Source organism: Polyodon spathula, chromosome 3, assembly GCF_017654505.1.
Source record: "Polyodon spathula isolate WHYD16114869_AA chromosome 3, ASM1765450v1, whole genome shotgun sequence".
Classification (NCBI taxonomy): Eukaryota; Metazoa; Chordata; class Actinopteri; order Acipenseriformes; family Polyodontidae; genus Polyodon; species Polyodon spathula.
Genome location: NC_054536.1, coordinates 96,618,367 through 96,640,715, shown reverse-complemented (window position 1 = coordinate 96,640,715; position 22,349 = coordinate 96,618,367). Strand labels below are relative to the sequence as shown.

Below are 22,349 nucleotides of genomic sequence, written 5' to 3'. Positions count from 1 at the left end.
TTTCAAGGGTAATACTTTCTGAATTAATAATGCATGCAGAGCTTGTGAGCGCATAACACAACACTAAATGGGACAGATGTTCATGCATACTTGGCAACATTTGGAAACTGTTCAGTGGGACACTCGTTTCTTGGGGGGGGGGGGGATCATACGCAAAAAAAAGACGTATCCCCCCGAACTCAACACGACCATCATGACAGTAGAAAGACATAATGAAGCGTTCTTTCCTTTGTATAAGTTAGTGTTCAGCAGATATGTCAGCCACACCAAGAGCACAGTGTTTGGTTTTCACTAACTCTGCTGTGCAGAATAAATTATTTTTTTTATATGGTTAAATATCGGGACTTTTTTCCTATGCCTCGGGACGCTGGACATTTGCTAGGAAATCAGAACTGTCGCTGCCATATAAGGACTGTTGGCATGTATGGTTCGTGTTCTGAATTGCCCTGACGACAAACATTCTTCACTGCCCCTCCCCCTGAATTCAGACACGCTCGCGGCCCCTCCCCCTGAATTCAGACACGCTCGCGGCTCGCGGTTAGATTTGAAAAGCAACAAAGTTTCTGAGCACCACCACAGGGGATGCTGTTGAATCTGCCAGAGATTAAATTAGACTCTTCACTCCCAGCACAAACCATTCTGTGCATGCACGATAGAAGGGCTTGAATTTCGCACATTTTCAAAGTTCCTATTGCATATTTGCAGCTTTCAGTGAGGGGAAATCCCACAGAGATATTTTCCACCCAATTTAGAATGCCTGAAACGCTACAACAGTCTCTAAGGAAGTGGGTGTCAGTGATGAAAGCACTATGAGCAGCATTCTGAGCAGTTCCGGTTAAAATAAATAAATAAATAAAAGTAGTGCTGAATAGTTTGTCTCTCGTAAGTGATTCTCGGCCGCTATCTTTAAGGATTATAGAAACTCAGTACACTGCAGTAAGTAAACAGTTTTGGGAAAAAAGGACAATATTAACTCTATCTAGGTGTTGTTTTGCAAGCGGTGACTTTCGTTTTAACTCTTAAAACTCAACAAAAAATTTGGGGGCACCAGCGCACGAAGGTTACGCACATATTACTCGGGCACCTTAAAAGTACAGACCCGGGGCTTTCCAAAGATGTATTCAGGTGTGTGCAGTATTCCTAGCCGGAACTACAACTGCCTGAAGTTAAGCCTCTTATCATGTAACAGTTCACAGCTTAGGTTTCGTTTTGAGTCTATTGCTCTGTCATGGTAGCAGCTAGACTGAAATGGGCAGTATCGTTGGAAAGTTTAGAAGCTCAGCTTCCCCCCTATGTTCATTTCATATTGAGGTTCAATGGGTCAGTTTTTTTTTTTTTTTTTGTTTTAGCCATCTATGTGCCAGGATGAAGCAGGAAGGTTATCTACTCCTCCCTCCCCCCTTTCAGCCTTCCAACCCAAGTGCTTTTGTTAGATTGGCAGATTCAGTCCAAGTAATTTCTAAGCCGTTTTGTGATGGCCAGCTTGGCAAAGGCTTTTCAGAAAGAAAAATAAGAAACTTCTGCTTTTATTAGTGTTCAGTGAAGCTGAAATGAGTCCAGCATTGTCTCTGCTCCCCTTTGTTGGACCTCAGCCAGCTGATCTCAGAAAAAGCCAAACTAACCCTTTTGGTTTTCCTCTGTCTAGTTGGGCTAAAACAACCCAAACCATTTGTATTTCAAATGTACTGCAATAGACTGTACTGTGTTATTACGTGGCAGTGTTTTTTCACTCTACATTTGTGTACAGTAGTTAAGACATCGTCCTGTAGCTGATATCCTTTTAATTCTGATTGTTTAGTGTGTAATTTAGTTAAAATGGGTTGTTACAGCAAGCTTTATGGCTTTAAAATTCCTTTTCTTGTGACTAGCTAAAAGGGGGATTGTGTAACCAAGTACTATTCTTAATGATATGCATTTGTAACATGCACTGGGTCTATGCTATATAATACACTCAGTACACAGAGTAGCACCCTAAAGTGATCAGCACTGGTTAATCCGGACAAAGTTGTCGGGACAGCCTACAATAAAGTAAGCATGTTGCTGCTGTCCTCTGCAGAAGCTGTTGTTGAAGACAGTATAGACTGATGAACATTGGGAGGGATACACAGTGGGGGGCCAATTCATTAAAACAAAATATCCTTCATCAGTGTCACACAGACTGTGATGCTTTTTTAATCTTTTCCTAATATCAGTCTGTATCTGATCTAAAAAGAATGGTTCTCTGTTACTGTATTTCTGAACTTAAAAAAATCAATTTGTTTCTACACTGACTTCACATTGAATGACATTTTTGTGTAAAATGAACAGTATTTCCAGTAAATATGTGTAGCTGTTCAGAAAATGCTTTGAACATGACATTGACCTACTTTGAAACTACAGTACAGTCTGTGTTGTCTTGCAATGTTGTTCTGTCTGTATTTTATTATCTTTATCGTGGAATTGCTACCCTCTTGGTCAAGTCACCCAATAAGACTTTTTTTAATAAAAAATAAATAAAAGTGGACAGATGTTGCTATCTGCAGGGGTTTCCATAGAAACACAGAAATCTTGGTCCTCAGGAAGGGCCTCATAGAGCTTGATCCCGCCTTTGATCCCAGCATTGTCACGCTGTAGTAGTGGCGTTTTACCGGCTGGGCTCGGGGCATTGTCACGCTGTAGTAGTGGCGTTTTACCGGCTGGGCTCGGGGCATTGTCACGCTGTAGTAGTGGCGTTTTACCGGCTGGGCTCGGGGCATTGTCACGCTGTAGTAGTGGCGTTTTACCGGCTGGGCTCGGGGCATTGTCACGCTGTAGTAGTGGCGTTTTTGAGACCCTTTTTGTTTGCTGCATCATTGTTCCCACCAGTGTTGCAGTATTAATAACCTGGGTCCCTGACAGCAATAATTGGCCCTTTACAATGATGGACAAGAATAGGGAAGTTCCTGTAATCAACAGTGATGCTGGTGAGATATTTTGTGTGTGTAAGTACATTGTACTTAGGGCTTCTGTTTTTACTAATTTCATTTTTCTGTGCTGTTTTTGATATCTATCTAATATCTATCTATCTATCCATCTATCTGTCGATCCCAAAAATACTCAATCTCGAAAACTGCACAGAAAAATGAAAGTAATAAAAAAATTGTTAATTTTTTTTTTTTTAGCACTTAAAGTGGTCCTACTTAGCCTTGCCTAAACTTAAATTCCCCCTAAGAAATGTGGTGGGGTATATCAGTGATACTGCTCAGATGTGTTCTGGCCAACTCCTTACTTGTGAAAGTATGGTTGATGTTGTTTTTATATGTGTGTAAGGGAGCAAAAACTGGTATGTTACTTTGAGGTAACATTTGGCCATATAGGGTTAAAACAAAATTGCAAATTGTGGCAAAATGTAAAAAAATGCCTACACACACAAAAACCCCAGAAGAATGTGCCCGTGACCATAAGGGTTTCGTTGAGGAAGACATATAATTATTATAATTTTTTTAACCCCCCCCCCCCCATTACTGTAATATAGCTTTAAATCCTGTGAACAAGTCTTGTTCCTAAATTTAAAAAAAAGTCTCTATCTAATTGTAATCTCGTTATAAATCTTGCAAGCGCAGTCCCCAGTAGAAATGTAGGAATGTGCTGCCAGTCAGTAGTTGGGGAGGGTTTAAAGTATTCAGATGGAATAAGTGATATATACAGTCAGGAAGGAAGGAAGGACATTGCCCAGCTGCACTGAGTTTTTGAAATGGGAAAGGGGTGAAGTCAGTGTGAGTCGAGGAACCATTTCCTGTGTTCATTCCAGAATTTGTTTTTGTATCGGGAGTGTTTTATCGGTTAAAACCGAAAATCAGAAGCCCAGTTATACTGAAACACCAGCTTGTGCCTGCGACCGTTGCTATTGTAGCATATAGAATTCAGCTTGTATAAAATAATGTTTACTGTTTATTAGAAGTAACATGCCTTATTTTAGGGATTTAGAAACTTGAACAAAAAATGTTTTATGTAATGTGATCTCGGAATAGCTTTACAGTAGTCATCATTTAAAATACTGAAAAACCCAAAAAGCAGCATTTTATATGGTGTGTGTGTGTGTGTGTGTGTGTGTGTGTGTGTGTGTGTGTGTGTGTGTGTGTGGCCTGTATGATTTTACACAATAGAATAATTAAGCCTTCCAATTCAAGAAGGTTCAGATGAGATGGATAATGTGTTTAAATATCCAGGCTTGTTGTGAAATTGAGTGTATACCAACTGGAAAGGTCTCAGAGTGGCTCATCTGGTAGAAGTGTAGCCGCGTGGTGTGCAGGGTGAGTCAGACATAGCAGGTCCTGGCTGTGCTGAGTTACCGGTCTTCACTTGGGACTCCGAAGGGAGCATCACATTGGTTCTGGCGCTCACATGGTTTAGGGAGGCAAAACCGTCAGGGACTGATTCACCTCATCGCACCACATCGGACCCTGCTGGCCAGGCGTCCAGTGAGCTCAGAGCGGACACCTGCAGGGCTGGCTTTTGTCCTCCAGAGGTCGGTAGCTCACTGACACCCACTCTCGAGTTCCTGGGTGTAAAAGAGGAAGCTGGCTCGGTCGTGGGATCGGAGGGATACCCACTGAACCTTCAGTTCTCCTGAGCTGTGTGGGGAATTGCTGCGATGAGCTGGACCCACTATGTCTATTACAGTCCTTTCAAAAGAGGTTCCCATCAGGGGCAATAGGACTAGCGGGGCCGGGCGAACACTCCCCTACGGGCACTCTGCCATGTATTTACTCACATTCTCATAAATTCTATTCCAAACAGAACGGGCCAATATTATATCATTATTTGACATTCCAAATTGGGGTGAAAATCGAGGGTAAAATAATTGAGTACACTACATTTATTTAAAATAATAATAATAAATAAATACACAAGAAACACTGCGAACTGAGCTTGAGGAGACTTGACAAAAAAGTGTGATAGTACGAAAAGGCTAATAACCCTTTTCCTGTTGACAAAAAACAGAATATTTTGTCTACAATCTTTGGAGACTCCTGCTTTTCATTTTATAAAATCTGTTTGCAATGTGCTGTTGACCTGAAAAAAAAACAGATGTTCTTGTTTGTACACTTGATGCTGTACTTGCAGTATTTTTGGAAAGCTGGTGGCCAACCAGATTGGAGGCTGGTATGGTACTGTAGAGCCCCACCTTGGAGCCGTACACCTTGACTGAGACCCATGAAGCCACACACTACAGTACTTTATCTCAAACAAAACTAATGCTAAATTTACTACTGCACATTCAACCCATTTGCATGCCTACAGCATGACCTTTTTCATTGAAAGTGTGTCTAGAAATGCCATCTGCATAATTGTGATTTAACACAGTCCTTTCCAGTTCTTCTGAGCGTAAGAGAAACACAACAGAAGCTAACCATGACCTGCTCAAGTGCAGCCCAGCAGGCTGCAGTGTAGCTGTTTTAATCTTAGGGTGTCAAGGCTGGCAGGTGGCGCTGATAGATCAGTAGATGTGTCTCTGGGTGCTTGGTGGACATTAGAGATGAAGCCTCTATCGAAGAAAGAGCATGTGCAATTAACAACCCCGTAGATTCTGCTGTAAATGTCAACTTGACTTGTCCTTTGAATGTAACCTAGATATTGTCCAGTTAACTTGTCCTGCTGTTAGAGTATTTAACTTTTTCTTTTACCCGTTACCCAGTACCCTGATCATAATATAACTGTTTATCTGAGTCTGTCTGAGATGGTATTTGCAGAAACAGTGATTCTCCTTGTACTGTTGCACATTTGTTTAAATGAATTGGGAATATTGTGTGTATATTAACAGTGCTGTCATTTTTTATTATATTTACAGTTACATGTTTTTGCTGGGGATACAAAACTCAGTATTGTTAGGCAGGCATTTTTCATACGGTCCAGCACATGGTTTCAGTACCATCACACATGCAGAATATTCAAGCTTAACCTTACCAGAGCTCAAATTGCCAGCTCTAATATTTACCTGCTTTTAGATTTTTTTGTATTTTATTTTAAGATTACTGGAATTGCAAACTTTTTCTCTCATATAATGTGATACATATTTTTTTGTATTTTATTTTCCTCTGCAGAATATGACAGACACCTAGCACCCAGCAAAGGCATGGCAGCTGCTTACCTCGACCCCAACCTGAACCACACCCTGGGCTCGGGAGCCAAGTCCCGGCTGAGCATGGGAATGGAGCGCTCCGCAGGGGCCCTGGACCGGGTCCTCAAGGTGTTCCACTACTTCGAGAGCAGCAACGAGCCCTGCAACTGGGCCAGCAACATTCGCCATGGAGACGCCACCGACGTCAGGGTGAGCACTGCTGCGCGTCAAACACACAACAGACAGGGGCACAAGACTCCCGCTGCACAGCAGTGTGATCTGTACACAACAGACAGGGGCACAAGACTCCCACTGCAGACAGGGGCACAAGACTCCCGCTGCACAGCAGTGTGATCTGTACACAACAGACAGGGGCACAAGACTCCCGCTGCACAGCAGTGTGATCTGCACAAGACTCCCGCTGCACAGCAGTGTGATCTGTACACAACAGACAGGGGCACAAGACTCCCGCTGCACAGCAGTGTGATCCATACACAACAGACAGGGGCACAAGACTCCCGCTGCACAGCAGTGTGATCCGTACACAACAGACAGGGGCACAAGACTCCCGCTGCACAGCAGTGTGATCCGTACACAACAGACAGGGGCACAAGACTCCCGCTGCACAGCAGTGTGGTCCATACACAACAGACAGGGGCACAAGACTCCCGCTGCACAGCAGTGTGGTCCATACACAACAGACAGGGGCACAAGACTCCCGCTGCACAGCAGTGTGATCCATACACAACAGACAGGGGCACAAGACTCCCCTGCACAGCAGTGTGGTCCATACACAACAGACAGGGGCACAAGACTCCCGCTGCACAGCAGTGTGATCCATACACAACAGACAGGGGCACAAGACTCCCGCTGCACAGCAGTGTGATCCATTCCAGGTTTTACTATGTTTAATAACACACCTGAGCTTGATACCTGTACACCGGGTCTAATCAAGCTGGCAGTAAAACTTGGAATGGGTGAAACTGCTATGCAATAGGAGTCTTATTTCCATCCCTGCATTGCATAACAGTTTGATCCATTACTGGTTTTGCTATAAGTTTAATCAGATACCCCTGAGCTTGTTACATATACACCCAGTCTAATCTAGCTTGTAGTAAAACCTCTCTTTATGTAGACTGTTAATGATGGCTATATAAAACCATTCCAAGCCCTGTATATAAAACATTTACTATTGTGCTGAACCTTCCAGTCCAACTTCCCCTGGGCATACAGTTTGTTAAAGCTGCCACGTCCAGTAAAATATTGACTTAAACATTCCATCGGTCTGTAGATATAGGTGACTGCAGACTTTGTCGATATCTTCTTCTTAGTAAGGATGAGCACTTTCAATGTTCTGCTTTAATTCATCCCTGACACTCATATTTAATGGGTGTAGAGCAGTTCTGGGCTTGGCCCCTGAACGGCTACATTTGACCCGTCAGAGCTCTCAAACAGGAAGATTGACACCTCACAAAATACAAGGGCAGCCTCTACTCATTCCCAATATAGGTACAAGTGGGGCGTGTTCCAGACGTGGTGTCTGCCTCCATGGCAGTTATATTGCAATTTTTACAGAACCTTTTTGACAAGGCGAAATCCCCCTCTACTGTAAAGGTCTGTTTGGCAGCCATATTGTCCTGCCATGTAAACATTGATGCAGTCTCCCCAGGAGCTAATTTCCTGGCGGGGCAATTTTTGAAAGGCACCTGTCAGCTTCGTGACGAAGTAAAAAGAAGTTGCAAATGATCAGTGCTGCAGAAAACACTGTCGAGGAGGAGCAAAGAACAGCAGCCTAAATAAGATAGCTCTGGTGAACAGAACAAAATTAAAAGAAGGGAAAACCAATATACCTCACTGTTGACAAGAGATTTGGAGCTGTGAAAAGTGACAGGCTGTACTTTGAAGTTCTATACATACATAAGAAAAGCCCTTCACTGCATAGAAAAAAATCAACGCTGTGTAGCAAACGTATTTAAAGAAAGGGTGTACTGATCTATGCTTACTTTTATGAAAATGGTCTCTTGGGTCAAACGTATGTAGCCAGCTAAGCACACTCGCTACCTTGACACTTGTATTAGTCTTTAGGGCAGTTTGGGCACGGGCATAAATTGATCTTACTTGGCTGTTTGTGGGCACGCTGACTATTGCATAGGTTCTTATCTTACACACTGCCTTCTCACGATTTTATATATATATAATATAATGTATTTTCTTTAAGCATTTTAGTGGGTTATTCTTGACTCACTCTAAGGCCAAGTCTCAAGTTGTAATTGTGCGTGCTGTGCTTATTCTTTAAATAATTTACATAATACATAGTGCAGATATTTTTAAATAGCATATTTACACCGATAACCGTGAATAAACTAAAATAAGAATGTAGACAGCGTCTCGCTATGTTTCAGTTTGACAAATTTGTCAGCACTGCTCTGTTTTAAAGATCGCTCATCTCCAGTACAATTACTCAGAGAAAGTGGATTCATAACTAAATCTACTACGGTGTTTCCCTTGTCTGGTGAAATTAAAAAAATATATATAGAGAGAGAAAATTAAATTCTAACTACTGAAATGTATTATTTTTCTCTAACAGAAATTCAGAGCTTACCCAGCATATTAACACCCCGCCTCTGCTCACGAATGATTGGACAGCTGTCAGATCTCTCACTTTCTCATTGGCTACTCACTCGCCTTCAATTTTCAAGCAGAATACAGTAAACGGCCTCTGCTTGCTTGTGACTGGACAGCTACATAAAACGTGGCAGATATTTCACTCCTATTAGTTAAACTATACAGTCGGTATGATGGCCTGGCTTCGCGGGCACAACTTTGAGGACCACTGCTTTAGGGGCACGTCTGATAATCAAGCTGTGTTTCACTGTTAAATGTGTGGGGCAGGTAATAACATGCAGGTGCTGCTGCAACAAAGCTTCGTTATTTGGGGATCTGGCGGGTTTCTTTTAGATCTTATCTAATGAAGGAGACGCTTGTCGCTATTTTTGTCACTTGAGTTTGGTCCACATTGTTTATTGTATCACTTTTGTGTGTTATTTAACTTATGTGTTGTACATATTTAATTTAGTTTGTATATTAATAATAATAATAATAATAATAATAATAATAATAATAATAATAATAATAATAACTAGAACTGCCAGGCAGTTTTACAGCTTCCAAGCCTCAGTACCAGTACCAAACACTTAAGCAGTTACTGGAAGAAGCGGGTTTAGTTTAAAAAAAAAAAAAAAAAAAAAAAAAAAAAAAATGCATCGAACACCCATTTTGGTTTCAGGTCAACACCATTTTTTTAAAAGTCAGTTGAATTGCTGCAGTGTCAAAGATGATGCTTGTAAAGTTTGGAATTAGTCAAGTAAATCGTTTGTCAACTGATGCAGGTTTAAATTTCAAATGTAAATGTATAACTGGTGGCCATCTTGTTTTATAAAACATCACCATTTTCACATATTTGGCATCCCATTGTTACTGGGACAATAACTGTTTGCAGTTTGTTGGTCAAGTGGTGTTCAAATAGTAGCAGTTTGCTGTTAAGGGCGCGTTTCGATAAGATTTGTGGCAGCCATTTTGACATGAAAATTTATTACAGCAACTTTTGCTTCACAAACTTGATGTGGGTTTGGATGCTGATGATTTCTGCCATATTTCAGATCAATCGCTTCAATGGTTCCCAAGAAGAAGATTTCAAAAGGTTTTATCGAAAAATGCGTCACGGCACCTATTGCAAGGACACAGCAGCAAAATTTTTTCAGCATCTGACAGCCAGTGTATCCAGCCTGTTATCTGCCAAGTCAGAACCTGGTCAGTCACACAGCCTTGAGGCAGCAGCAGTTTAAAGTTTTGGGAAGGAAACCCCCCCCCAAAAAAACAACCTTTAACAATAACAATTATTATTGTTATAATAATATAATAATATTATTGTTATTATATAATAATTATTATTATTATTATTATTATTAATGTAATAATTGCTGCACGGCATTGCCGCCAATGCAATCTTCCCATTAATGCTGTTATCATACTGAATAAACCGGGACTTTGGTATGTGATTGTATTTAAGAAATAAACCATGTTTGTTTTTACAACTTGACCTTGCCTTAGTTACTGTTATTTTTTACCCACATAACATTGGGCCACACATCATTGAAGACAGCATTTTGTTTAGTAATTATTTAAACCTTTTGTTAGAAAAAAAAAAATAAAAAAAAAAAAAAATATATATATATATATATATATATATATATATATATATATATATATATAAGAAAAATATATATATATGTATATATATAATATATATATATTTTTAAAAGCTGCTGGGGTTGGTGGTCTCCAGCCCTCCCCCAAGATCTCCGGCAGCGAAACTGCTGCGGGGGAAGGTGGTCTCCTGACCTCTCCCCCCTTTATAGCCTGCAGCTCTCTCTGGGGGGACTCCAGCCCCCAGAACTTCTGCAGCGAAACTGCAGCGGGGGAAGGTAGTCTCCTGACCTCTCCCCCCTTTTTCATAGCTGATAGCTCCCTCTGGTGGGGCTTCGGCCACACTGACCTCTGCGGCCAAGCAGAGCTGACTGTAACCCCTGGTGAAGCAGTTCCAGTGACCCCAGGCGATGCGGAGCGGCAGGCAACCCCTAGTGATGCGACGCGACAGGCAACCCCGGGCAAAGCGAGGCAGGCATCCTTGGGCGAAGCGAAGCAGAGAGTCAGGACAAGCTGGGGTGCGGTGTTGGCCCTCTTCTCGGCCACTGCAGCAGGGCTGTTCTTCCCCGTGCTTCCATCAGCAGCTTATGCAAGGGCTGCTGAGGACCACCAGCATCTAGTCCTGGTCCTTCTAGTGAAAGGAGAGGCAGCTCCTGCTCCTCTCCTCGTGATGGTGGGGGAAGTGATACCAGCAGGCATTCATCCTCTGCTGGTGGGGGAAGTGATACCAGCAGGTATTCACCCTCTGCTGGTGGAAAGGGACCCAGCAGGCATTCACCCTCTGCTGGTGGACGGGAACCCAGCAGGCATTCACCCTCTGCTGGTGGATGGGAACCCAGCAGGCATTCACCCTCTGCTGGTGGGGGAAGTGATACCAGCAGGTATTCACACTCTGCTGGTGGAAAGGGACCCAGCAGGCATTCACCCTCTGCTGGTGGACGGGAACCCAGCAGGCATTCACCCTCTGCTGGTGGACAGGGACCCAGCAGGCATTCAACCTCTGCTGGTGGCGGAGACAGAGGCAGCTCCTGCTGCTCCGCTCCTGCCGGTGGAGGCGGCTGAGGTATGCAGCCTCCTGCCTGTGAAGGTGGCGGAGGCAGAGGCAGCTCCGGCTGCTCTGCTCCTGCCGACGGAGGTGGTGGAGGCGTGCAGTCTCCTGGCGACGGAGGTGGGAGTGGCGTGTAGTCTCCTGCTGGCGAAGGTGGGAGTGGCATGTAGTCTACCCTCACTTGCAGGGGACTGATGCTGTTCTCCCTCACTTGCAGGGGAAGGTGATGAAGGCAGAGGAAGCACCTGCTCCTCTTCTCCAGGTGGTGACAGCAGGAGAAGTGATCCCAGCAGGCACTCACTCTCCCTGCTGGTGGAGATGGGAACAGCTCCCTCTCGGGCTTTGGATCCCCGCGGTCCCCCCGCCTGGGTGTTGGAGACCCTGCTACCTGGGCTTCTGTTCTATTTATAGCTGCCTCCAGGTAGCAGAGGACCAACTCCACACCTTCCTCCAGGGAGTTTGGGGTGTGTTCCCTCTCGTATGCCTCCCATCGCTCCCTGTCCATCAGCCACAGGACCCGGGTGGCTATGGGCATGGAATGTGCCTCCAGCCCAGCATTGTCCCGAATCCAGTCCCTCAGCCTGACGGCGTCTTCTGACATTTTGTGTTTTTTTAAGCAAGAAATTGCTGTTCCTGCTCTGGTCTGCATCTAGGGGGCGCTGGTAATCCCCGTACTGACACCACGTGTCACAAATACGGCCGGAGTGGGTAGCGTCAGACCAGAGCCAGGAAATAAGCAACAGAGAGAGGTGGAGCTGAGTGAATGGTTTCGCTCAGCATTTAATAGTGCACAGACAGACAGAAAATAAACGGTTGTAACAAACAAAAACACACAGGACACGGCACATTTGCCAAAACAAAGAGATGAACAAAACAGACTAACTAAACAAACACAGTGAGCAGATATTTTTTTAACGATTATTATTATTATAATTACTATTACCTCCGTCTCCAATCCCGTTCTCCACTCGCCGAACCCACAACCCCGAGTGGGTGAAAACATGCTGTTTTTATGCAGCTGTACCGAGACTCGTCTGCTAATCAATCATTCAATTGGAGTCGCGGTACAACTGCACGTGAATTAATAAAGTGCAATTCCCCGTGCTCACATATTATTACTTTTTACTTGCACGTGAAGTGCTGTGCAATCTTCGTGCCTAAATACAAATATACATTTTAAACACTTGTGTTACACAGACCCGTTTATATCCCATGTACCAATGACTATACACCAACATTTAACACACCGCACGCAACATATAACAGAAAATACACACAGGGGCGGGCATTTTGTCACAATACCCCATTGACCTTTTTGATACTCATTCATTTAATTCCGCTCTGTTTTGTGCTGAGACTGCTGGGAGCTGACCTAGAATTGTCAAATTAATTGTATCACATTAGCATTTCCCCACATGAGATATTTCCTGTGTCAAGGTTATCTGCTGGCCAGGGAGCTGCGGTAATGTGGCTCATGCTGTGCAATGTGAGCCATCGACGCTCATGGCACATTTAGAATAGCAGCCTCCTTGGAGGGATCATTAGTAACCATGCTGTCCCTGTGTCTAATGAAGCACTTCAAATCACATTTAGGGTCTGTTTAAAATGTTGCATGTTTAATAGTACTCTAGGTATAAATATCTAAATAGGTATTGAGTTTTTATATACCACTTTGCCACAGTGGCATTGCTAATTACCTCTAGTAGTAGATGTCAGATTGTTCGAAGTTTCTCAGTGAAAGTTCGTATGGAATTTGGAAAATTGCAATTTTCTATCTCCATGGTCTTGGAATAAACTTCAGGAAGAGCTGATATGTACTGTCTTGATCACTTTAAAAGAGTTCAAAACAAAATGACATCCTGTAGCTGTGGCATTTGTTTTTTCCGGTGCTCCTGAATAGTTTCTTGCAGTTTGATTGACTTGTTCTAATTGGTTGTGTTCATTTGAATTTGTGTAATTTCTTCTTTTCATTTTGTATTACATGCCACTTTCTTGACCATGTGCTGTACTGGATAAAAAAAGAAACTGTAATCTCAATGGGACTTTCCTGGTTAAATAAAGATTACATACAAAAATAACAAATAAAATGCATAACTGTGTTTCTGCGTTGACAGGGCATAATACAGAAGATAGTGGACATCCATAAGGTGAAGTGCGTGTCTTGTTATGGCTTGCGTCTTAGCCACCTGCAGTCCGAGGAGATTCACTGGCTTCATCCAGACATGGGTGTGTCTCACGTGAGGGAAACGTATGAGCTGAACCACCCCCAGGATGAGTGGAGGTAAGGACATGCAGTGTGAGCTCTTCTAGTACGGCATGCCAAGCCGTTCATACTGCTGGCAAACTGGAATATACTGCTTTTGTTTCCTTATTTTCAGAATTCCAACGAGCTGTAAAGTAGTTTGGGATAAAACAAACTCGACAAATTAAAACAATAAAAATACAAATAACCCAGGATGCAATTTAATCGTCACATTTGATCTTCGTATTTGTCAGTAGCTGTTGATGTGATTGTTCTGAAATGAATGACCCACCCATCCAGAATACTTTAAAAGACGTTCACTTCAAATGCATCTTAAAAAAATAATCCTCCATATTAAAGAACTGTTAATCATGATGTAAATCAGAGAGGTGATTGAAGATGCCAGGACACTGTCGTCTCAGACAGTTAGATTAATCATGACGTAGATCAGAGAGGTGACTCTGAAGATGCTAGGACACTATTGTCTCAGACAGTTAGATTAATCATGACGTAGAACAGAGAGGTGACTCTGAAGATGCCAGGACTCTGTATCGTCTCAGACAGTTAGATTAATTGTGACATAGATTAGAGAGGTGACTCTGAAGCCTCTGGGTCGTTTCAGACCAGCTTGCTGGTTTATGCTCCTTACAGTTGGCTTCCTGACTCTGGTCCTCTGATGCTGTGGGGCGCAACTGTGAGCAGTTCTGTAAAAATTCCTCAAAAAAATACATGTTTTTAAAAGGATAGACATTTTAAAATAAATAAGTCAATGACAGCCGTTGACGATTTCTAGGGCTTGCAGAATTGGATAAATTATGTTTGAAGTAGCGAGTGTCGGTGAAACTGCAGTGAACAGAGCTGAAATGCACAAACTGTAAAAAATAAAGTATTTTAACTGTTTTACCAGGATTTAATGTAAATTTGTGTTTTGTTTTTTTTTCTTCCTAAATTTAACCAAAAAAAGTTCTGATTTAGCTTAAAACATAAACGTTAAACACATTCTTAAAAGTTTTGAAAAGTGTACAGTAGTTTTTGGCAGTGTATTGTGAAGGAGGTGTGAGGAGGTGGGGAAGTGGAGACATTGACTCTCGGAGTGTAACAATATGTATGATAAGGAAGTGGGGGTCATGTAAAAAGTTTGCGCACCACTGCACTAATGAGTGATGATGATCCAGCCAGGGAAAAAGCAGTAAAAAAAAAAAAAAAAAATTAATCATCTTCTAAAAAAACCTAAAGCATGAATTAATGCACACTATTTAATCTGAAATTATACTTTTTTTTTTTTTTTTTTTTTTTCTCATTAACTGGACAAACCCACCCCCCAAAGATGTTTCGTAATCAGTTTTCCAGGCTCTTAGCAACTGTTCATTTTTTGTCCATGCTTCAAACAAAGGGCTGTCACTGTGGCTCATTGTGAGGACTAGGCGTCATTTACACTTTATAATGTATGTGATGTATTACTGTTGGTATTACTATTTTTTTTAGATTAATGGAACAGGGAGATAATGCCGCTGTCAGGGTCTGGTTTATAGCATGTATAATTCAGTGTCTTTTCAGCATTTATATTCTCACCCCAGTGCGGAGTGGGAGTCAGGTTATTGGCAAATAAGAGTTTCTTTTAGTTCTGGAAACCAGAGGTCCAATACAAGTACTGTGGTGAAATCAGGGATTGTTCCATCAATGTCTTTGTGTGGACTGCAATGAATTTCAAGGCTATGTACTGACTGTACTTCTGTTATTGAGCCAGTCAATCAGCGGGGCATCTGATTAACATGAAAGGCTGTAACAAGGACCCCAAACATGTCTCAGTGTGAACAAAGTGTAGGGGACGGGCAATCATATAGCACAAATGTGTCAGTGTAAATAAAGTGTAGGGGACGGGCAATCATATAGCACAGATGTGTCAGTGTAAATAAAGTGTAGGGGACAGGCAATCATATAGCACAAATGTGTCAGTGTAAATAAAGTGTAGGGGACGGACAATCATATAGCACAAATGTGTCAGTGTAAATAAAGTGTAGGGGACGGGCAATCATATAGCACAGATGTGTCAGTGTAAATAAAGTGTAGGGGACGGGCAATCATATAGCACAAATGTGTCAGTGTAAATAAAGTGTAGGGGACGGGCAATCATATAGCACAAATGTGTCAGTGTAAATAAAGTGTAGGGGACGGGCAATCATATAGCACAAATGTGTCAGTGTAAATAAAGTGTAGGGGACGGGCAATCATATAAGAACATAAAGTTTACAAACGAGAGGAGGCCATTCAGCCCATCTTGCTCGTTTGGTTGTTAGTAGCTTATTGATCCCAGAATCTCATCAAGCAGCTTCTTGAAGGATCCCAGGGTGTCAGCTTCAACAACATTACTGGGGAGTTGGTTCCAGATCCTCACAATTCTGTGTGTAAAAAAGTGTCTCCTGTTTTCTGTTCTGAATGCCCCTTTGTCTAATCTCCATTTGTGACCCCTGGTCCTTGTTTCTTTTTTCAGGCTGAAAAAGTCCCTTGGGTCGACACTGTCGATACCTTTTAGAATTTTGAATGCTTGAATTAGGTCGCCACGTAATCTTCTTTGTTCAAGACTGAACAGATTCAATTCTTTTAGCCTGTCTGCATATGACATGCCTTTTAAACCCGGAATAATTCTGGTCGCTCTTCTTTGCACTCTTTCTAGAGCAGCAATATCTTTTTTATAGCGAGGTGACCAGAACTGAACACAATATTCAAGATGAGGTCTTACTAGTGCATTGTACTATTTTAACATTACTTCCCTTGATTTAAATTCAACACTTTTCACAATGTATCCGAGCATCTTGTTAGCCTTTTTTATAGCTTCCCCACATTGTCTAGATGAAGACATTTCTGTGTCAACAAAAACTCCTAGGCCTTTTTCATAGATTCCTTCTCCAATTTCAATATCTCCCATATGATATTTATAATGCACATTTTTATTTCCTGCGTGCAGTACCTTACACTTTTCTCTATTAAATCTCATTTGCCATGTGTCTGCCCAGTTCTGAATGCTGTCTAGATCATTTTGAATGACCTTTGCTGCTGCAACAGTGTTTGCCACTCTTCCTATTTTTGTGTCGCTTGCAAATTTAACAAGTTTACTTACTATACCAGAATCTAAATCATTAATGTAGATTAGGAATAGCAGAGGACCTAATACTGATCCCTGTGGTACTCCACTGGTTACCTCACTCCATTCTGAGGTTTCTCCTCTAATCAGTACTTTCTGTTTTCTACATGTTAACCACTCCCTAATCCATGTACATGATGGAGGTGTCATTTGTGCGTGTTCTCAGGTTTATCCACTGAAGCTGTGACTAAGACCCAATCCAGCAGACTGTTTTGTCCAAAAGAAATGTTTTTATAGGCTTTTTTTTTTCTTTTTTTAAGGGATATTCCATTTCTTAAACCTGGCTGAGCTGAATTGCAGTAGGCTTGGCACATCTGGGGAATTTTTCAGTTTTCAGCCTTCCTGTATGAAGACATCTGCATTCAGTGCTGGAAATCTGGCTGATTTACACTTTACAGTACTAATCAAAATAATTTGCTCAATGAAGATATGTAAGACCACACAGTGCAGTACGTTCTTATATTAAAAACAGATGCCTGTGTTTGGCCTGTTGAAAAGAAAATTTACAAAAATATGATAATTCAACAACTGCAAAAGATTTCCAAGAAATGCAGATGGGTGGGTGTATGTGAATTAGAGAATTGCACACACTTGCGTATTTGGATGCAGTGTGGGTGCAGGTTGGATTGCACAGTCTTGTGTATTTGGATGCAGTGTGGGTGCAGGTTGGATTGCACAGTCTTGTGTATTGGATGCAGTGTGGGTGCAGGTTGGATTGCACAGTATTGTGTATTTGGATGCAGTGTGAGTGCAGGTTGGATTGCACACTTGTGTATTTGGATGCAGTGTGGGTGCAGGCTGGATTGCACAGTCTTGTGTATTTGGATGCAGTGTGGGTGCAGGCTGGATTGCACAGTCTTGGGTATTTGGATGCAGTGTGGGTGCAGGTTGGATTGCACAGTATTGTGTATTGGATGCAGTGTGGGTGCAGGTTGGATTGCACACTCTTGTGTATTTGGATGCAGTGTGGGTGCAGGCTGGATTGCACACTCTTGTGTATTTGGATGCAGTGTGGGTGCAGGCTGGATTGCACAGTCTTGTGTATTTGGATGCAGTGTGGGTGCAGGCTGGATTGCACAGTATTGTGTATTTGGATGCAGTGTGGGTGCAGGTTGGATTGCACAGTATTGTGTATTTGGATGCAGTGTGGGTGCAGGTTGGATTGCACACTCTTGTGTATTTGGATGCAGTGTGGGTGCAGGTTGGATTGCACACTCTTGTGTATTTGGATGCAGTGTGGGTGCAGGCTGGATTGCACAGTCTTGTGTATTTGGATGCAGTGTGGGTGCAGGCTGGATTGCACAGTATTGTGTATTTGGATGCAGTGTGGGTGCAGGTTGGATTGCACAGTATTGTGTATTGGATGCAGTGTGGGTGCAGGGTTTTGCCAAACCTTAAATATGTTTCACTTTTGACATTTTTAACTTTTATTCTGTTGATCAGTGGCAAAAACTCCTAATTAAATCAATTTTGGGTTGCAGTCTAATCGGCTGTATAAATAAAGCAAGGAGGTATGATGAATGAAGATGCTTTTCACAGTTGTAGGGCATTTTGATGTACTGTACAGTGTACAAGAATATGTTTTTCTTGTGGAGTGGATGTGTATACACTTTATAACAAGGCATGGCAACATAAACAGATGTGCAGCTATGGCTCCTCAGAGAGATGGGCCCTTTACTGTTCAACTGCCATTCATTTAACACATCACTCCAGGATACCTGAGGTGTCTGACGGAGGTGTATACACTGAGTCCTGTCTGACGGAGGCGTATACACTGAGTCCTGTCTGACGGAGGTTTATACATTGTGTGCTGTCTGACGGAGGCGTATACTCTGTGCTGTCTGACGGAGGCGTATACACTGTGCTGTCTGACGGAGGCATATACGCTGTGCTATCTGACGGAGGCGTATACACTGTGTGCTGTCTGACTGAGGCGTATACACTGTGTGCTGTCTGACGGAGGCGTATGCACTCTGCTGTTTGGCGGAGGCGTATACACGGACTGCTGTCTGGCAGAGGTATACACTGTGTGCTGTCTGACGGAGGCGTCTACACTGTGTGCTGTCTGACGGAGGCGTATATACTGTGCTGTCTGGCAGAGGTATACACTGTGCTGTCTGACAGAGCCGTATACACTGCTGTCTGACAGAGGCGTATACACTGTGTGCTGTCCGACAGAGGCGTATACACTGTGTGCTGTCCGACGGAGGCGTATACACTGTGCTGTCTGACGGAGGCGTATACACTGTGTGCTGTCTGATGGAGGCGTATACACTGTGTGCTGTCTGACGGAGGCGTGTACACTGCTGTCTGATGGAGGCGTATACACTGTGTGCTGTCCGAGGGAGGCGTATACACTGTGTGCTGTCTGATGGAGGCGTATACACTGTGTGCTGTCTGACGGAGGCGTGTACACTGCTGTCTGATGGAGGCGTATACACTTTGTGCTGCCTGACAGAGGCGTATACACTGTGTGCTGTCCGAGGGAAGCGTATACACTGTGTGCTGTCCGACGGAGGCGTATACACTGTGTGCTGTCCGAGGGAGGCGTATACACTGTGCTGTCTGACGGAGGCGTATACACTGTGCTGTCTGACGGAGGCGTATACACTGTGTGCTGTCTGATGGAGGCGTATACACTGTGTGCTGTCTGACGGAGGCGTGTACACTGCTGTCTGATGGAGGCGTATACACTTTGTGCTGCCTGACAGAGGCGTATACACTGTGTGCTGTCCGAGGGAAGCGTATACACTGTGTGCTGTCCGACGGAGGCGTATACACTGTGCTGTCTGGCAGAGGTATACACTGTGCTGTCTGACGGAGGCGTATACACTGCTGTCTGACGGAGGCGTCTACACTGTGTGCTGTCTGACGGAGGCGTATACACTGTGCTGTCTGGCAGAGGCGTATACACTGCTGTCTGACAGAGGCGTATACACTGTGTGCTGTCTGACGGAGGCGTATACACTGTGTGCTGTCTGACGGAGGCGTATACACTGTGTGCTGTCTGACGGAGGCGTATACACTGTGTGCTGTCTGACGGAGGCGTATACACTGTGTGCTGTCTGACAGAGGCGTATACACTGTGTGCTGTCCGAGGGAGGCGTATACACTGTGTGCTGTCCGAGGGAGGCGTATACACTGTGTGCTGTCCGACGGAGGCGTATACACTGTGTGCTGTCCGACGGAGGCGTATACAGTGTGCTGTCCGACGGAGACGTATACACTGTGCTGTCTGACGGAGGCATATACACTGTGTGCTGTCTGACGGAGGCGTATACACTGCTGTCTGACGGAGGCGTATACACTGTGTGCTGTCTGAGGGAGGCGTATACACTGTGTGCTGTCTGACGGAGGCGTATACACTGTGTGCTGTCTGACGGAGGCGTATACACTGTGTGCTGTCCGACGGAGGCGTATACACTGTGTGCTGTCTGACGGAGACGTATACACTGTGCTGTCTGACGGAGGCGTATACACTGTGTGCTGTCTGACGGAGGCGTATACACTGCTGTCTGATGGAGGCGTATACACTGTGTGCTGTCCGAGGGAGGCGTATACACTGTGTGCTGTCCGACGGAGGCGTATACACTGTGTGCTGTCCGACGGAGGCGTATACACTGTGCTGTCTGACGGAGGCGTATACACTGTGCTGTCTGACGGAGGCGTATACACTGCTGTCTGACGGAGGCGTATGCACTGTGCTGTCTGACGGAGGCGTATACACTGTGCTGTCTGATGGAGGCGTATGCACTGCTGTCTGACGGAGGCGTATACACTGCTGTCTGACGGAGGCGTATACACTGCTGTCTGACGGAGGCGTATGCACTGTGTGCTGTCTGATGGAGGCGTATACACTGTGTGCTGTCTGATGGAGGCGTATACACTGTGTGCTGTCTGATGGAGGCGTATGCACTGCTGTCTGACGGAGGCGTATACACTGCTGTCTGACGGAGGCGTATACACTGCTGTCTGACGGAGGCGTATGCACTGTGCTGTCTGACGGAGGCGTATGCACTGTGCTGTCTGACGGAGGCGTATGCACTCTGCTGTCTGACGGAGGCGTATGCACTGTGCTGTCTGACGGAGGCGTATACACTCTGCTGTCTGACGGAGGCGTATACACTGTGCTGTCTGACGGAGGCGTATACACTGTGCTGTCTGACGGAGGCGTATACACTGTGCTGTCTGACGGAGGCGTATACACTGTGCTGTCTGACGGAGGCGTATACACTGTGCTGTCTGACGGAGGCGTATGCACTGTGCTGTCCGACGGAGGCGTATACACTGTGCTGTCTGACGGAGGCGTATACACTGTGCTGTCTGACGGAGGCGTATACACTGTGCTGTCTGACGGAGGCGTATACACTGCTGTCTGACGGAGGCGTATGCACTGTGCTGTCTGGCGGAGGCGTATGCACTGTGCTGTCTGACGGAGGCGTATACACTGTGCTGTCTGGCGGAGGCGTATGCACTGTGCTGTCCGACGGAGGCGTATGCACTGTGCTGTCTGACGGAGGCGTATACACTGTGCTGTCTGACGGAGGCGTATACACTGTGTGCTGTCTGACGGAGGCGTATACACTGCTGTCTGACGGAGGCGTATGCACTGTGCTGTCTGACGGAGGCGTATGCACTGTGCTGTCTGACGGAGGCGTATGCACTCTGCTGTCTGACGGAGGCGTATGCACTCTGCTGTCTGACGGAGGCGTATGCACGGAGGCGTATGCACGGAGTGCTGTCTGATGGAGGTGTATACACTGCTGTTTGACGGAGGCGTATACACTGTGCTGTCTGACGGAGGCGTATACACTGTGCTGTCTGACGGAGGCGTGTACACTGTGTGCTGTCTGACGGAGGCGTATACAATGTGCTGTCTGACGGAGATGTATACACTGTGCTGTCTGACGGAGGCATATGCACTGTGCTGTCTGACAGGCATATACACTGCTGTCTGATGGAGGCGTATACACTGTGTGCTGTCCGACGGAGGCGTATACACTGTGTGCTGTCCGACGGAGGCGTATACACTGTGCTGTCCGACGGAGGCGTATACACTGTGCTGTCCGACGGAGGCGTATACACTGTGCTGTCCGACGGAGGCGTATACACTGTGCTGTCCGACGGAGGCGTATACACTGTGTGCTGTCTGACGGAGGCGTATGCACTGTGCTGTCTGACGGAGGCGTATACACTGCTGTCTGACGGAGGCGTATACACTGTGTGCTGTCTGACGGAGGCGTATACACTGTGCTGTCTGACGGAGGCGTATACACTGTGCTGTCTGACGGAGGCGTATACACTGTGTGCTGTCTGACGGAGGCGTATACACTGTGTGCTGTCTGACGGAGGCGTATACACTGCTGTCTGACGGAGGTGTATACACTGTGCTGTCTGACGGAGGCGTATACACTGTGCTGTCTGACGGAGGCGTATACACTGTGCTGTCTGACGGAGGCGTGTACACTGCTGTCTGATGGAGGCGTATACACTGTGTGCTGTCTGACGGAGGCGTATACAATGTGCTGTCTGACGGAGATGTATACACTGTGCTGTCTGACGGAGGCATATGCACTGTGCTGTCTGACAGGCATATACACTGCTGTCTGATGGAGGCGTATACACTGTGTGC

At 44.7% G+C, this 22,349-nt stretch overlaps 1 protein-coding gene across 17 annotated transcripts in view; it reads left to right on the top strand.

The window, feature by feature from the left end:
• The window catches only part of LOC121313706 (focal adhesion kinase 1-like), a 186,153-nt gene that overhangs the window by 61,590 nt on the left and 102,214 nt on the right, over positions 1-22,349 (top strand). For all 17 annotated transcript variants that reach the window (XR_005950024.1, XR_005950025.1, XM_041246517.1 and 14 more), the window contains 2 exons: positions 6,063-6,289; positions 13,448-13,614. Coding sequence is in view for 15 of the 17 variants with exons in the window: in XM_041246520.1 (XP_041102454.1) it covers positions 6,063-6,289; positions 13,448-13,614 (394 nt within the window). In the remaining 2 variants the exon portion in view is untranslated. The remainder of the gene's footprint in view (positions 1-6,062; positions 6,290-13,447; positions 13,615-22,349) is intronic.